A 17,679-nucleotide genomic window follows, 5' to 3' on the forward strand; every position below is an offset into this window, starting at 1 on the left:
CATTTTAAAGCAACCCTTAGTTACACATTATAACAGAGAAAAGAAATAACTTTTGTTGGCTCTTTCTGGGACATTAAGGTGGTGGTGTGATTACAAAAACCTTTTGAGGACAAGGATGCATTTTTTATACTTAAATCATTACAGTCAAGGGGAGGAAAGGAGAGTAAGTGCAACAACTGGATACAGCTGACAGAAAGGCTGATGAGGAAAGCACACTTTGAAAAGTCAAAAGGCCAAAGTTGAAATGTTTACCTGGGATTCTTCCGGCTGCATGAGTAAAGAAAGTGTAAGTATCGAGGATTACAAAAGACACCAACAAATTACCAAAAATTTCATTACAGTTAAACAACTGAAGATGTATTTCATCATGCATTCAAACATCAAATTCATTTCACAAGTTATAACAGACAAGGAAATATGTTTCAACAGTTGCTGTCTTAAGATTTTTGAGCAAATTGAAAAAAAAGAAAAAAGGAAAAACATGGCAGTAGATGAGCAGGACTGGTGAGAAAGTATTAGGCGTCACCATGGTGACTGAACCTGACAGTCCTCAGGGACTCTGACAAGTCTGAATCATCAGGTTGGGCTAAACAGGCACAGCCTGCTCCTCCATCTGCACACCGTCTCTGTGGCGTTGTATATGCCGAGGGAGAGGGCTGCGATGAGGAACAGCAGACGGACTGTCATCAAATGCTGCAACGACTCATCATTAAAGCACCCATCTTCATTTAAAGATCCAACTATAGGAGCACATGCTGCCATCAAAACTAAGTGCTGCTGTCTGCTTTGGCCGGGATAGATGTGACAAGAATCCATTTTACAGTCTTTGCTCAGGTGCAGGTTTATACTCATCAGGGGGCAAAAACACTCAAGATGAACGAGTTCAGGCATATCCATCTAAACGTTTTATTTATTTTGTTAACAATCTTAGATTAGATGAGATTTGAAGGTATCAGTCATCCAAACTACATGAAGGTAAATCCAAGAGCTGTCCAAACAGCTAAAAGGTGAAGAAAATCCAATAATAAGCACCTCAAAAGCAAACTAGTTTTATGCAATACATCTTCATTATTTAATCCCTTCACAAGTTACCTCTTGGTTGCTTGGCAACCATAGGATGAGAAACTTCCCCAAAGAGGTAACTGAATTATTAACAGTCCAGCACTTCTGACCTCTGTAAAACACACTTTTAGACATTTTACATGTTGTTAGGAAATTAAGCTAACAAGACAATAATTAAAAGGCATAATGCATTTTTTAAAATCATTTAATTAGGGCACAAGACAAGATGGAGGTTTGAAACCTTCATGCAAAGCAAACCAGCAATTAACCTGAACCTAAACTAATCCCTTATAAACTACTTTGTAAGATTGCTACTTTGGCCTTAGTTATTAGCTTAGATGTATGTTTAAGTGTTTGCCTGCCAGTCTGTGTGTCCAGTTTCAACCACACTGTTAAGATATTTTCTGGAGCACACATATAATGATGCGGATCAGCGGTTAGCGCTGTCGAATCACAGCAAGAAGGTCGCAGGTTCACCTCCCAGCCTTTCTGTGTGGAGTTTCATGTTCTTCCTATGAATGTGTGGGTTTTCTCTGGGTACTCTGGGCTCCTCCCACAGACTAAAAACATGCATGTTAGCTTAATTGGTAACTATAAAATAAATAGTGTGAAGCATGAATGGTTGTCGATGTGACCCTGTGATGGACTTGCGACCTGTCCAGGGTGTACCCTGCACTAAGACCGCTGGAGATAGGCACCAGCTCCCCCAAAAAGAAAAAGTGGGTAAAAAAAAAATGGATGCATTAAAATGTCCTCAAATTCCAAAGAAAACGGCAACAAAATCGACAATCAAAAGCACTTCTCTAATAATTTTTCAGTCTCAATTGGGACTTTGACACCTACTGAACATTTAAATGACATTTTTATACTATTTGTATTAGTTTAAATGTAGTCCATGGATGACCTGGAGCTGGTGGAAGCTTGTGGTTCAATAAATGACACCCAACACAGCCCTTAGTCTAACACAGACATCGACTTTATGTTGATAGCTTTAGTGTGTTTTTGTGTGTGCGTGAGAGAGCGCGCTGACCTGCTCTGATTTCCTCCGCTGTTCTGTCGATAAGAACGTAGAGCGACCACACCACGCAGGTGATGGCGATGACATGGAAGGTTACCGAACACATGATCTTCCTCCTCTCGCTTGCCGTCATCTGTAGCTTCTCCCACTGCAGTGCAGACAGAATAAAAGACAATTTAGGACTTATAAACACTTATAGCAGCTAAAGTGTTTAAAGTGTTTCGCCTTCTTGGTCGTTTTAGGGAGCAGCTAGGAGATAAATATTTGATGGAAGCCGTTGAGCTTCTGCGATAAAGATCCAGTGCTACACAGCACTTCTTGGCAGGGTTAATAGGATGCAGAAGAAAAGTGGCATGCTGCACCCAGCAGCCTGCCAGGCAGCTCGGTTAACACAGCAGCACCGTGTCAATCACTCACTGAACAATTCATCCTGCTGGAAAAACTCCCAGCAATACAAATAAAACGTACTAAACAAATGCCAGCAACATCACATTTCTGTAAACAAGCAGTGTGGTTTCTCACAGCTTCTAAATCCATTACTCATTATTTCATGGGTGAAATTGTACGTTCGGTTTGATTAAAAAGTGATTTTCGCGGCTTGACGTAAAACTGATCTTTGATAGACACCTCATACCCAGAGCAAAGTCCGCCTTTCATCTTAAATATTTTAATATTCACCCATGAGATTCAGAGGCTATTAAAAGAAGAGCGTTTCTTTAAGGCCTTTTGTGGAGCTAATGAGGGGTGGAAGAATTTTAATTAGTGTGGCCTGGAGATAGCAGGACAACGATTGATAACAACCTTTAACGGAAGTCGGCTTCATCTGAACCATTTGAAATGAATCCCCACCTTCCTCTTTGTGTTCTGCCCATGAAAACCACTTCAAAAGCTTGGAGTCATGGTTGGGTGATCCGTGTGACAGATTAGGGACCGTTTCTGGCATTTTTCAGCATCGTGAGATTAACTCATGGGAATCAAGCAGCTGCAAGACCCTGAATTTAATAACTGTAAAATGGGATGATAAATATGAGCCACCTTTGAGGTCCACCTTAAACGAGCTTGTGCAGAGTCTTACCTTGCGCAGTGGTTTGAGCTTCGTCTCCATGATGAATTCATATTTGCAGAGCTCACAGCAGCGGGTGTCAGAGCTCTTTATCCACTGCTGCAGACAGGCCTGGTGGACGAAACGCAGGCTGCCCGTACAGTGGCACGGTGTGATCAGAGGACTCTCCTCATCCCCTTCACAGTGACAAATCCTGTGGGAAGAGTTCAGTCAAAACAAAACAACTTGGATGAGACCAAGAACACGGCTATAATGTTCCTTTCTCCTGATATGGTCCATACCAGGACATTTATACACTTAGTAACATAAAGAAAAATGCAAGAAAATCCAAAGTTTTACACAAGCTTTTAAAAGCATAGCAGGTGGGATAAACGTTTTACATAGTTTAAAGACAAAACTAGAGCTTATAAATCAGGGGTCATCAACAAAATTTGCTCAAAGGACAGAATTTTTCTAAGCAGACAGTGGGGACCAGCTTTTGATGGAAAAAATATACTTCTACTACTACTACTAATATTAATGCTTGTGAATAAGCTTCACAGCTGTCAGCCTGATGAGAGTCTGAGGAAAAATGTAATTTTGCCCTTTAATCACACATGTATTCCAGCTTTAGAGGTTTTTACAGCATTTGTTTTAAATTAGCACAAGTGAGATTTTATTCAAGATGCTGAGAAGAAGCAAGCCATGTTTTTATAGATTTAAAGTGGCTTTTCTCTTTTTTTACAAGTTCTGTCAGTTTTATTTATATCCATTTTCACGTTGTTACACACAGGTGGCGTTTACCATTTACTAGATTAACTAGAGAAAAACCAGTAAAGGAAAGACATTTTGAACACATACACTCAATATATATATATATATATATATATATATATATATATATATATATATATATATATATATATATATATATATATATTCTGTTCTTTAAAACAATAGTTGAAGAATATATCCCAAATTATTGCCACATCTTGCTCTGCATGTCAGTGACACTCACTGACTAAAACGTTAAGCACACAGAAGGAATGGTCTGTTTTGGATGTAATGGACTCTCGCTGCCCTTGATGCCAACATTTGGTTCAGATGAATGTAACAGAGATGCTAAAAACACCCGTAAAGTGCTTGTGAGCATCATGAAGGCAGAGCAGAAAAAGGGTTGAGACAAATGTGGGTTTATTTTAACTGATAATCCAGCCACGATATTGTTTGTTTGTTATACCGCCACAAATATTGGCCTGGGAAACTGATTGTATGACTTTAAAATCTTTACAAACTAGGTTTTCATTGCAATCCAAGAGTACAGTATGAGCTACATTAGATTAAACAGGTTTTAGTGAAATTCAGTAGCTGAAGTCTTTTATGAGACATCCTTGACTTTCTAGGTTTTAAAGACCACAAACAATGTTTAAAAGATGACACTGGCTAGAGCTATTTGTCACCCACAACTAAAAAAAAGTATATAACTGTTTATTCTGTGCAGTATCTGTTTCTCTTTACAGACAACAAAGTCTGTAAAACTTCAGATAATGAGCACAGATTCACAAGTCAGCCAATTAGTTTTTATAAGTCTAAGAAAAAAATGAAAGGAATGGTTCATCAAGGTTATTGGAGCATTGTAATATCTCAATAAAACGAGTTTTATGCTGATTTCAAACTTGAGAAAGCATATATATATATAAATAAATAAATCTGAGATTATCATGACATGGGCCAGCTGCTGCTTGTTCCACCTCAATACCACTTTGATTAAAAGTCAGACGAGAAAAGGGAACTTAGAGGAAGTTAAAACTACTGGACTGTAAACTGAAATGCCCAGAATGACTCCACAAAGACTTTATGTTAAACTTGAAAAGAAAAAAAAATGGAAAAAAGGAAAAATTATGCATTAAAAAAAAAAAAAAAAAAAAAACTCTTTCTTGCGAGTTGCACAGGCAGGTGGGTGTATGTGCACGCCAAGAACGTTGTGGTTCCTCCTCTGTGTGCTGCAGAGAGCAGTGACACGTCTCTCTGAGAAGAAAATAAAATTAAAAAAAGGAAACAACTGATGGGAGGCAAAAATACAGAGGAGGAGGAGACGGAGACAGGAGCACGGTGTTCAGATAGGATTGCCTTTATCCCAGTTCAGGAGAGGATAAGATTGCGCTAAAAAGCACACGCACCCACACATGCCAGAAAGTGAGTGAGCAAGATCGTGTCTATTTGCAGACTCCACTGATCTGGCCAAAGCATTACAAGATTAAAAGACAAAGTGAACAAAGGAGAGTAAAAATAGGTCATTTCCAATTGAGGAGGAGGCGGATTAAAGAAAAGAGGAGGCACAATTAACATCTCCAGAGAGGGTTTTTTTGATGGTTATGGGTAGGTTGCTTTGTGTTATTTTTGTATGGATAACAAGATGATGAACTGCAGGCTCTCAGCCCACGCTTACTGTACTCCTATTTCAATTAAAAAAAAAAAAAAAAGCTTGAGGGAAACGGACTGTTGATGCTTTTATCCAGCTCTGTCATATATCTGTTCATGTCAAAACGCAGCAAAGTATTCTCATGCTGAGGCATATTTTTAAATGTAGGTGGAAATAACCACACTGAAATCCCTACACCTCCACACGAAGCAACATAATGTGATCAGCGAACAATATGGAGTGACAAACATTTCTGCTGAGAAATGTAAGCTTGTTTTTTTTTTTTGTTGCTAGATTTCATGGAGGCTTCATCCGCTAAAAGAAAAGCGAATTGTATGAATAACTGCATCAAAAAGGGCTTTAAAAGATTAAAATCTCACAAATTCTGGCTTTGTCGTCCAAAGCAACGAGCATCTTCACATTAGCATAATAATCACAAACTATCATGCGGTAAAATTAACAGGATTTGTCTCAGCAGCGTCTTGTTCCTGGCGCTGTTAAGCAGGGAGAATTGAAATTTAATTTGCATCACTCGAGCAGCCACAAACACACCTTCTCTCACAGTCACTTAACAACGGCAGAGGAAATGCCAGAGTATGTCAACATAAAAAAACGTGAGAGGCAAAACAGAACGGGGAGATCACAAGCACCACAAGCTGAGAGGGAATCAAGCTCGGAAAGAGTACAGAACCTCCCTGCTGAGGCATTCACTTTCTTCCTGTTTTCTTTTTTTTCCCCTTCAGTTTCCTCATACTTTTCTCCCAAGGCATTTAGAGCATCTGAATGTGGCATTCCCTCAAATCTGTTGCTTTAAAGATCCTCCCTCTAACTATTTGTTACTCTGCCCTTATCTTCAAACTGTTTTGTTCTAAAACTTATCTGGTTGTTTTTGCTCTTCTGTTAGGAAGATTTGAATGTATCTGATGAGTCTGAGATCCCGGACAGTTCAGACTCTGGACTCTCATGATGATAAATGACTGAATTAGTGGCATCAGGACTGCAGAACATCTCCTCGTTTTCTCTCTACATAGTCTTCATATCTCGTGTCACTTCACACGACCTAGCCGGTTTTAAAAATGAACCATAATTTTCATAGAAGAAAAAATGCTCAAAGTAAAGACTTACATAAAAGCTTTAAACAACATGTTGAATGGATAAAGATAGACTCAGAAATATGCTGTGGTTAAAAACTAGCAGCAACAGATTTTTAAAAAGTACTTCTTTTCATTTGGGAGAAATACTTTGATTTGTTTATTTGACAAAATAATCAGCAATTGTTTAATTTTACAAAAATACTTAATGCCATATCAAAAAGGAAATAAGTTTTTGCATATACTGATGTGAATAATATTTTAAAATGTTCAAAGGAAAACTTTTTTTGCTTGTATGTTTTCATAAGAAAAAACTACAGCTGAGTTTTCATTTCATTTCTCTTAAAACAGACTTTGTGACTTTAAACTGACTTTATTAGACAATACACAGCAACATGGTGGCAGTAAAAGAGCTGGTTAAAGATTAATGTCTTATGGTTACGTGTGAGAGAAAAACAAAAACTTTCCCACGTGCCTTTGCAGGTAAAGTCAGCCTCAGGTCTGAGCTCACGCTTCAGGCCACCTGACAAAGCTGGCACGGTGTGTGTTTGTGTGTACGGTCTGAGACTATGCAGGCTATTTGAAGCCAATGATCTGTCTCTTGATCTCTGGCCCACACGGTGCCAAATCTAAGCTTATGTTTCTCTAGAAGCCTAAAGCTGATGTGGGAAAAAAACAAAACAGGCATAATGTAAGCAGCAGGAAGAGTGCGTGCACAAAATGCACCTCAGGGAGAACATAGGCGAAGGTGAGAATGAATTGTGATAAAAACTGAAATCTCTTCAATACAGTTAACTGCTGCAAGTTGGCATTTTTACAAATGGATGCTGTATCCACAAAGAGCAGGAAATTCCTGCTGATGGCATGCCATCACTGCTACAGCTAAGGCTCATCAGCGGGTTCATAAAGCCAAGACCTGACGTGTAATCAAATACTACATGTGATCCATCCTGTGTAACACAGCCTGGCTCAGTCAAGGCTGACTCAGACAGTCACCTGTTAAATCTACTGTCTGTTTTCAACCACTGTTTCCCAGACAGAAACGCACTCTTCAGAGCTATTAAATTTTCAACACTAACCTCTTGCCCTCCATCTATTCCTTAACATTCCCGCTCCCATTCCCACCGCAAGGCTTCAGGCATCTGAACAAAATCAATCACAGTTTGGTGCAGCCTATATGAGACAATTTACTGCATCATCGATCTAGTCAAAATGAAAAATTATTTTAAAAACACAGCCTGACAGCACAATGGAAAAAAAACAAAAAACACGGCAGAGCAGTGAGATAACAGTGCGGTGAAATTAAATGATATGAAATGACATTACATCAAATTTCTGCTCTAGATACACACACGAGGGGATTGGATTCTGACAGTTGGAGAGGAGGTGGACAGCGAGGAGGTGTGTGTAGATCTGTGTCAGGTTCTTCTGATTAACAGCTCCTACATGGAGCAGGGCTTTAGAGGCCTAATGCTGCAATGGTGGAAGGTATTTGCTGGGTGGTGACACTACAGGAGGAGGTGCTCTCTACGACTCCAGGGGTCTCTGGGGTTCACTGCCACATTACTGTACAGGGGTGGTGTGGGCTTCACCAAGTCACAGGATTACACCATCCAGACAGTCACCCACCTGCAGCAGTTCCCTGATATAGAATAAGGTGAGAGTGGCGCTGTTTTTTCTGACAAAGGAGATGAGCAGCATTCCAGGTCATTGTCCTCATCCATATAGCACAGGGGGGCTAGGAGAAAACCTGGCCCAACTGTTCCTTGGGCTGGCGGCTGCTCCTTTCCCTTCTGAGATGATCTGGACTGGTCCTCCTCAAACACGTCATCGTCTCCCAGCGGATCCTCGGAGGGCATGCCTTCCAGCAGAGTGCTAGAGGACTTGGTGATGTGGAGGTGGGAAGCGTAGCTGCCCAGATCAGAGCACTGCAGGCTGGCCGAAGTAGAGGATCGAGAAAAGGGAAGGAGGAGACGGAGGAAGTTGGGGCCCGGGGCGGGAGGGGGATAAAGGTGGGTGTTGGGAATAAAGGAAGTGGTGACGGTTGGATCGGATGAAAGACAGCTGCTGGAAGGGATGCTCAACATGTATTTGTAGTCGTTGGTGAGGGAGGGGATGAGGTGGGTGCGTTTCGAGGGTGGGGCATTTGGGTTCTGGTGTGCGGGGGAGCTGACCAGCTTGCCATCGAGTATGTGCGCCTTTCGCTCAAAGCCAGAACACCCATCGGGCTCAGGCTTTACGTCCAGCTCTCCCTCAGAGCAAGTGCGATCGATGAAGTGCAGCCCGCGGCAGAGACTGTCCACGCGCTGGCCCACGTCGTTCAGAGACAGGGAAAACCTGAGCGAGCTGTTGGGCGGGATGCTGACGGAGGCCGGGCGGAGCAGAGAGAGCCAGTCTCGCTGTTTGGTGAACTTGGAGGCCGGCAAGGTGTCTGTGCAGACAGTGGTCACTGAAACCCCCCCTGAACCTTGGCAGCTTTTACCGTTTGAGTTCAGCAGAACCACTGTGGTCTGCTTCAGAGCATCCTGATCCTGACTGCTGCTGTCAGAGTGTTGGTGTGTGTGTTTTTATGGCAGAGGATCATTTGATAGATGAAGACAAGATGAGAGGGTGCAGGAATGAACAAAAAAAAAAAAAAAAGAGAAACGGAAAAGACGTGTTTTAAAAAGAGAAAATCAAACAAAGGAGATTAAAAGACTGAAAACATTTGCTTAACCTGACAAAACCAAATAATAGGCCATTGCTCTAACATGGAAATCCATTTTACAGCCCGTTACGTGCAGTCAGGGCTACTCCCATGTGTACATCTGAAAGCTAAAGGGGAAGTCAAACATCACCCACTGATAAGGAACTTCACCAGTAAAAGACAGATACATAGACTGAGTTTATTGCCCTCAAGAGCTCATTCCACCGTGGACACAGATTATAGCAGTGAACCGAGGCTGAAGTGGTTTGTACCTGCAGATGTCCTGGCTCGAGGGGGAAACTGATGTCCTTGAGAAACTGCATGGAGCGTTGACTGAAGTCGGGCTGCCCGCCTGAGGAACAAGACACAAAAAAGGCGATTCAGAACAGAAAATGAAATCATGTTTTTACATAAACCCTAGAGTTACACAACCACAATATGACTCAACAATTAGGGTCAATTAAAGAACTGTGTTGATAATAATCCTGTGGCGTGTGAGCAACCGGGCTATCAGCTTCTGACTCATCTCTACAGAAAATTCTGATGAATAGTAATGCATAGGACAATAACAAGAAATGTTACAACACTGACAGAACATTATACAAGTACAAACCCTTCAGTATTAGGATTTTTATAGCATGAAACCTGATTCAGCATGCTATGACTGTTTGTTTTTTTTTGCAACTTTATATGGATCTGAATCATAACTTTATTTACAAATATTGTTTTCCATAGACATGCACTGAGAGCTCTTCAATTCCTTCAAACAGTGACTCTTTGAAATCAGCTTTAGGATACTTGCTCTGCTTTTAGCTTCTAGACAGTTTTAGCTGTTTTAAAAAATTTCAGCAAAATCACTAGATCTAGTAAAAAAACTAATATAAAGAAAATGTTTTTATTCATCTGACATGTGAGACAGTTGTGGGTGACAGAGCAAGTTATCAGATCGTCACACAAACAGTTGAAGAAATGGATCAGTGTTGAGAAAAGAGGAAATAAAGTATTATGTTAAAAACAACAACAACAAAAGCACTACTGGTTTAATTTCAGCCCTCCTGAATGTCGTAATTTACACAAGCTCTAGCTACAATTTAAAGGTGCAGCCGAGCGCTCATCAGTGACAGCTACAAATAGGGAACATACAAAAGTGGCATCAGACAACGTTTGAGCTGCTAACATAAAGACATGAGGGTGATTTCAACGAGAGGCTAATTATCTATCGATTTAATTTCTAACTAAAGGAAAATTTATGGCGCACCAACCGACACGGATCAATAGGAAACTCAATGTCCAGCAGTGCCCTTCAGTCTGTTTATCCAAGTTCACTTTAAAAAGTCTTTCATTCGCACAGCAAAGACCAAACACGTGGTGCTACTTCTTCCCCAAGGTTTGCAATTAACCAGGTATATTTCTTTTTGTTTGTTTATTACTTACTCTATATTTTATAGCTTACAACAAAAGTTGCTGTTTGGGGCACATGAGTTGATTGCAATAAATCATGAATGACAAAGCAATAAAGCATTTTTAGAGCACATTTAACAACACAGGTGGAAAACACCTTCAGCTCTACAGCTCTACATTTACTGAAAACATAACACGATAACATGCAGAAGATTTATTTAAAATTACCATCAAGCTGTAAGATCATATTTTTGACCCTGTGATCTATATTTTGCAGCCTCTGACTTTTAGTTACTCATTCACGGAGCCCTTTTGTGCACGTTGGGCCAATAAATAACCAGCTCCGTCTCTGAGCAGTCAGATGACAGCCTGAGGATTATATATTCAACGTTGCAATGATTAACTTCCTCTTATTCAGCAGCCTCCGAGTCTTCTGACTTATATTAGACATTTACTTTTTTATCAAATCTTGTGGTATGAATTTGATCAAGACAAGCCTTGCCACAGTGCCCACATCCTTTCAGATGTAGTTGCTTGGCTGGCTTGCCTCTGATGCACCTAATTTTCTACTATACATCCTCACACCATACGTGCTCAAGTCAACACCTGTTTATTTTGTGTCCCACTTCTCTCTTTGAGCTCTTCAGCCCTTCAAACACTTTAATTGCACTTTCCCCATACATAGATTTCCGTTTCCCCACTTATTAGTTCCTCTCTTGTTCCTCAAACACCATTTTCTCACATTTCATTTTTACATCCCCTACCTGAAAGGAACGTTCTTTAACCATTGGATTAATTTAAAGACTAATCGTTAAAGTTTAATAGGGTGAATGAATCACTTCCTATAATACAAGCTTCCAACAAGTGAGCATGGCATTGGAGAGATGTTAACAAAATGGAAAAAGGTACAGAAAATAAGGTTCAATGTTTGTCTTAATGCACCAAAGTCTAACTTTTTTCATTAACATCCCTTTGACGTCTCACTCTAATTATCGTCCACCACCAAAAGGTGAATGATAATATTTTTGCCCAGGTCTCCTTGTGGGTGTGTGTTTATGTGACAAATAATCTCTAGAACCACAGAGCAAATTTGAATGAAACCTGCAGAAAGTAATCAGTTGTAGATGTTCACTCAATAAACCTTTGGAGTCAACTTAATTCAAGATGGCGGCGAACTGACGTCAAAAAAACTAACGGACTCACTTTTACAGATCATGACCTAAAAGCTGGTGTGATAGTAGTTGAGAGCAAACAGATTGAGCAACATCTCTGTTTAAAAGTTTGCCATTAACTACTGGAGTCGTTTGTTAGCGAAATATCTCATGAACCACTGGACAGATTTTGATCAAACTTTCAGGAAATCATTGAACGTCAATCTACAACTAATTAACTATTGGAGCCAACGCCACTCAAGATGGCTGCCACTGCCAAATGACTTCAGAAAACCCCAAAGTGGCTATGATTCATGCAATTTAACAGATATTAATCTAAAACTTGATGTAATCGTAGCCGAGTCATTCACAGCACGGGATCTTGTGATATTGCACAAAATGTTGTTTCCAAGGTTTGACCAAAACGGCTAAAACTCTGTAATTTCTTCGATGACCTTAGTCTAAAACTCCAGCATGAAAGTCAGTGGGCAATATGCATTTCTTCAAGAAATGCTACGCCTTTAACTATTACATTTTAGTAATGGGAGAGAGTTGAGGCAGATGCTATCTTCTTAAGTTCCGTTTGTCAGCAAAATTGCACAAGAGCTGTTAAGCTCAACTTGATAAATCTTGATATGCAGCAGAGTCTGAAGAAGAAACCATCAATTCCTGATGTAAACCCTGTTTCATTTCACCTTAAACATGCATATTAAATGGCATGGGGCGCGGAGTAAAGTAGTTTATGCTCTTCAAAAGCCCTTAAACACTGTTGTTTTTCTGTTTCAATTAATTCATGTTTTGAAAATATTTTTATCTGTATTGAAGGCTGACATCAGTTTCAGCAAAAGCTGATCCAAAACTGTGTTCAGGGTCAAAATGAATACCAAACAACCTGGTATTTTATCATCTTTCCAAGAAAGAGACGAAAACATGCAAGGTCTGTCCTTTTTGAAGCTGATTATGTTCATTTAGTATAGGCTAAATTATTACCTTATTTACTTTGTCCCAAATGTATTTACAGTTAAGTTGTTTGTATTCGGTCATGCCTCTGTAAACATTTAAATATATGAATTTCAAAATTGAAAACTCGTTTGATAACTACTGCAGTTTATCTCCACATATTGTTTCCTTTAGAGCCTCACCTGGCTCTGAAGGCATCCTAAAGCTGCCAAGCGTGGATCCCAGATGTGTTCTTGCAACCACCCCGTGTGTTTTAACCTTTCTAGTGATGCCAACTGAGTAAAAAACACACAGATAAGCCGCGCTGTGCTCCTGATAATGAAAGATATTCCTGCTGTATCAAGTTTCAGGAGTTATGAAAAGGAATTGAAAAGTAGAAACTAAACTGGCAGTATATACTCACACAGGTATAAGGAAGAGGCAAAGCTTTTAAAGATTTCATCACAAACCACCAAACACTACTGACAGCAAATAGGAACATTTACTGCCAGCTAAGGCAGAGACCGAATCATCAAATGATCTAAGAATCATATGAAGCAAAACTGAGTAAAAAGGTAAAAATTAATAATTTAATTTCAGAGAAAGTGTGCTGCTTTTTCCTTTGAACCTCCAAAAACCTTCTTTATCATGAAAAAATTATGATAACCTGTTAATTTTATTGTATGAATATGTTCAATAACCTTTTTTTATGTCAAAGAAATTATTTACAGTGCAACTCTGTTAATAGAATGTAAATACGACTAGGCTTTTTGTTGTTTTTTGCTCAGTCTCCATATGTGTGTCATTTTACAGTGTTGCAGGCTTTTTCCCCCCATTGGGGACCAGATCCTGCTTCAGTTGAAGCTTATATATAAATAAGAAATGCTGCCTGACTGAGCAAGATAATAAAAAAATTTTATGCTCCTAGTACTATTAACTTTGCTTAAAAAACCTCAAAACAAAACAAAACGAAACAAAAAAAGTGTCCTGCCCACATTTAGCTGGTATCTCAAACTTAATAAAACAGGTCATGTGACGATATCAGAGTCTGGGTCCTGAACTGCAGCAAGAGTTTGTGACAGTACAAAACCTGCAGAAGCTTCAAATTTAAAGCTCTACCAGATGTCTTCCTGCAAATCAGCAGTGGCCCATTGAGCAGCAAAATGCTTATTTGTGTCTTTACGAAAACCGCGGTGCTTTAAATCCTCCCCAAACGGTGTGGGTTGCACCGCACGGCTCTCTGCGCTGAAGAGAGAAAGTGCTCCAGATAAGCCTCCTGACCTCGCCGGGTGGAAAATCAACTCGTGCCAAATCAGCGGGCAAACCTCAGCCCACACACTCTGTTCAGATAAAGCTCCAGAGCTGCTTTTACACGTAGGGAAACGAGGCCAACACACACTACTCCTCACACTTAGCCAAAAAACATTATTAAAATTTCTCAGACTGCTGCGTCTTTCATTCACAGTTCTCTGAATTTAGTTTTCGATGTGTTGACATTTTCTAAAAACAACAATAAAACGAGCTGTCCTTTTAAAAGATGCGTATCGCTCACTGCTTTTCATGCTGCCATTTTAAACAAAAATCATACGTGTTAGGGTTAGGGCTCAGAGCATGTGTTGGGAATGACTCAACTACTACCACATCGAAGTTTAGCTCACTGTTTGTAGAGTTGACGGACTCATGGCCATTTTTGTGTTTGCTAAGGTTGATTAGCTGTGACTGCAAGCTTGGATCAGGTTGGCTCCAAAAGTTAACCAGCTGTAGATGGACTTCGATTGATTAGTTTCTGACAGTTTCATTAAAATCCATACTGTGGTTTATGAACTACTTGGTAACAGACGAGCACTCACACACACATACACACAGGTAATTACATTATCATCTGCCTTTTCATGATAGTGGGTGATAAATATGAACGATAATGAGGTTTTGGCTCTGGTAATACTTTTATATTGACTATAAATGCACCTTAGACCCCACAGTGACAACTCACAGATGGAGGCAATATCGTCTTTACAAAAGAGTTTACCTTCTGGCTAAACTCTGCATCTTGTTTTACTGCTGAATAAATCTGGTTAGAAATCAGAAACCTGATTTTCTTCAAGTGTCTTGTGACAGGTATTCCTTCAGTGCCTCGACATTTAGAAGTTTGATATATTTCTGTGTCAATCTCCGAGGACGTTTCTGCTCCGCTGGAAAACAACAACAACAACAACAGGAGCAACAGCAGCATCCATCCGTCCACACCAGAAGGATCACAAGCATCCCTGCCAGGATATCAGCACAGAACTGGAGCAGGTTGCTTTGACAGAATGAACAAATTCTTTGTTATGTCGGAGCTCTCAGATGATCTAAATGGGACCGTCACACCAAACTGTTATGAAACGTTCCTCCCAGGCTGAAACTGCTGCTGTTATTTATATGGAGACGTGTCTTTTAAGTAGGTCAACAATTGGATAAGAGCATCCATTTTTGATTTGATCTGACACGAGCCAATGTGATTCAGTTTGAATCCCAGCCATGTGCAGCCATTCAGCATGTGTTTGTTTGGAGTCCTTCTTTTTGACTGAGAATGGAGTTTGAGTGGGATTAAAAAAAATCAAGAAATCAAGATTATCAATTAAAACTTTCTTCAGCAGCACCTTCCATTCACACGTATGAATTAACTGAGCACCTCATTGTCTGAATGCTATTTCAGCATTTTAACTTTTGTTTTCCCATGTTTTTTTTAAACAATCTAACTACTTATGTATATTTTGTGATATTTTAGCCACTCATATATCACCGCGGCATTTGGTTTTTGTAATTTTTATACTTTTAGTGACAAATACTTTCAGTTCATTCCAAAAACATTGCTCTATTTGAAATCTGCTTCAGCATACTTGCTTTATTTTTGTCTTCTTACGCTACTATTTGCGTCTAGCTACTGTTCTGCTACTTTCAGCTTTTAGCTAGCGTTTTGCTGCTTTTAGCTGGTGTTCAGCCTTTTGCTTTAACAACTCATTTTCAGGCTCATCAGAAATTTTTAGCAAAGTCACCTCTCAATCATGCTGAATTTTTCAGAAAATGTAATTTCTTTAGTCGGTTTTATATTTTACTGTGATCTAACGCTGCAAGACAAATTAACTTGACCTACATTTTGCATTCTTTCTGCAGGAGGAGCATTTGAGTCGCTGCTGGAAATATAAAAATCTTTCATCTCACCCTGCCAAAACAGCAGAGAGCGAGGGGACTTGTAAATATATCGCATATATGAATAAAAAATTTTTTATTCCTGTAGTCTTGCAGATCATATTCAAACATCTTGACAGGAGCTTGCTTTCAAAAAGTTTGGGCGTTACTGAAAATAAATCACACATTTTAAATAATCCAGTGTTGAGCACTTTTTGACAGCATCCGTCAAAAGTTTATTGCGCTCCTTCCTTTTCGGAGTTTCAAATTTAGTCTTGCATTTAATCCAGAGACCTTTTCTTTCTCGAGCTGACTCACTTTCTTTAAACAGACGAGACTTTCAGCTCACTCATCCGTCCAAAGAACAATTAATACCGATTTAAAACCTGCCCGTCAGTCGAGTTTCCCTTAAGGGAGGAGAAGGAAACAGCAGCTGGCAGGAGGACTGCTGAACATTAATTAAAGCTGTCAAACTTAAGAGCATTCTTAATACTTTACGTCTATCACTTCATTTAACACACACATGTGCCAGATGAATGGTGGTCTCTGTAGGACATTCAAAGACAAAGTGTCTGCTTAATGCAAACCAATGAAATCAATTTGTAAAAAAAAAAAAAAAAAACAATTCCTGGTGCATGTGTTTGTGTGAACTGAAAGCTAAGCAGAAAAATAAGAAAGAATGGGGGTTTTAATCTCTGACAAACAACTCTTAAAAAAGGGCAGAAAACACACCTAATAATTTTTACAGAAATGTTGCAATATATTTAGACCTATGAAGTGATGTTAATGTCTTTTTTTCTTTTTTTAAACCAATAACTATCACCACTTTTCCCATGTGACAAAATGAAATATCTGTCTATTATTTTTTTCTCCTTGAAAATATCTGAATCATCCAAAAAGACATAAAGGAGCCTCTATACTGCCGTTTCGCTTGCAACAAATGCACAAAGCAGGCTTTTTTATGCTAAAAATTCCACAATGTTAGTTGACAAAGCTTCATACAGATAATAAGGCATTTCAGACATCAGACTGTAGGAAACAGGAGTATGTATAAATTTCAATGACAGGAAATTAGTCAAGAATTCATTCTTGTTCACCACAGATACCAAAAATGAGGATTTCTACAGTTAAACAGCTTTTTGCTTTCTTTCAGAATTAGATGAGATCAGAACCATTAGTTGTTTTTGTTCAACGAAAAACAAAGTCAGCTCCCACAGGGTCAGCTTACGTTTCAGTATTTCAGACTGGAGTTTTATGAGCTACATGAACACAGTTACAAAAAAAAAAAATGTCATTTTAGTTTTAAATTATAACCAACCCTGACGTTTGTAAACGTTTACATTTTCTACTTCTGTTTTGATAGCTTTTATAGTGAAGAAGGAACAATTTAGTCTCTTATAAAAGTGAAGTTGATTATATGATTCAAGTAGTTTGGAAATATTTATGTAGTAATTTTAGTAAAAACTGAAAAGCATTTTCATTTCAACAGTAACAGCTTTGCAGACAATCTCCAAATAAAAAAAAACAGCAAATATTGATTCATAATATTAAGTTAAAAGCCTAGCATTCTTTGAAAGAACGCATATTGCTCACTGCCTTCAATGCTAGAGATTTGAACTAAAATCATACCCTGCAGAAGGGACAGGGTTGTAGCCTTTTTGGTCAAACCTTGTAAATTACATTATGTGATACCACT

General features: G+C 39.2%; 1 protein-coding gene across 4 annotated transcripts in view; it reads right to left on the reverse strand.

Moving 5' to 3' along the window:
* The window catches only part of march8 (membrane-associated ring finger (C3HC4) 8), an 80,162-nt gene that overhangs the window by 4,384 nt on the left and 58,099 nt on the right, over positions 1–17,679 (reverse strand). For 3 of the 4 annotated variants that reach the window (XM_017432432.3, XM_037973666.1, XM_037973667.1), the window contains 4 exons: positions 9,594–9,673; positions 3,156–3,336; positions 2,093–2,228; positions 253–267 (listed from right to left, as the gene is read on the reverse strand). In XM_017432432.3, the coding sequence (XP_017287921.1) occupies positions 253–267; positions 2,093–2,228; positions 3,156–3,336; positions 9,594–9,673 (412 nt within the window). The remainder of the gene's footprint in view (positions 1–252; positions 268–2,092; positions 2,229–3,155; positions 3,337–9,593; positions 9,674–17,679) is intronic. The other variant, XM_025009163.2, reaches the window with a different exon arrangement.

The sequence above is a fragment of the Kryptolebias marmoratus genome, linkage group LG22, assembly GCF_001649575.2.
Source record: "Kryptolebias marmoratus isolate JLee-2015 linkage group LG22, ASM164957v2, whole genome shotgun sequence".
Lineage (NCBI taxonomy): Eukaryota > Metazoa > Chordata > Actinopteri > Cyprinodontiformes > Rivulidae > Kryptolebias > Kryptolebias marmoratus.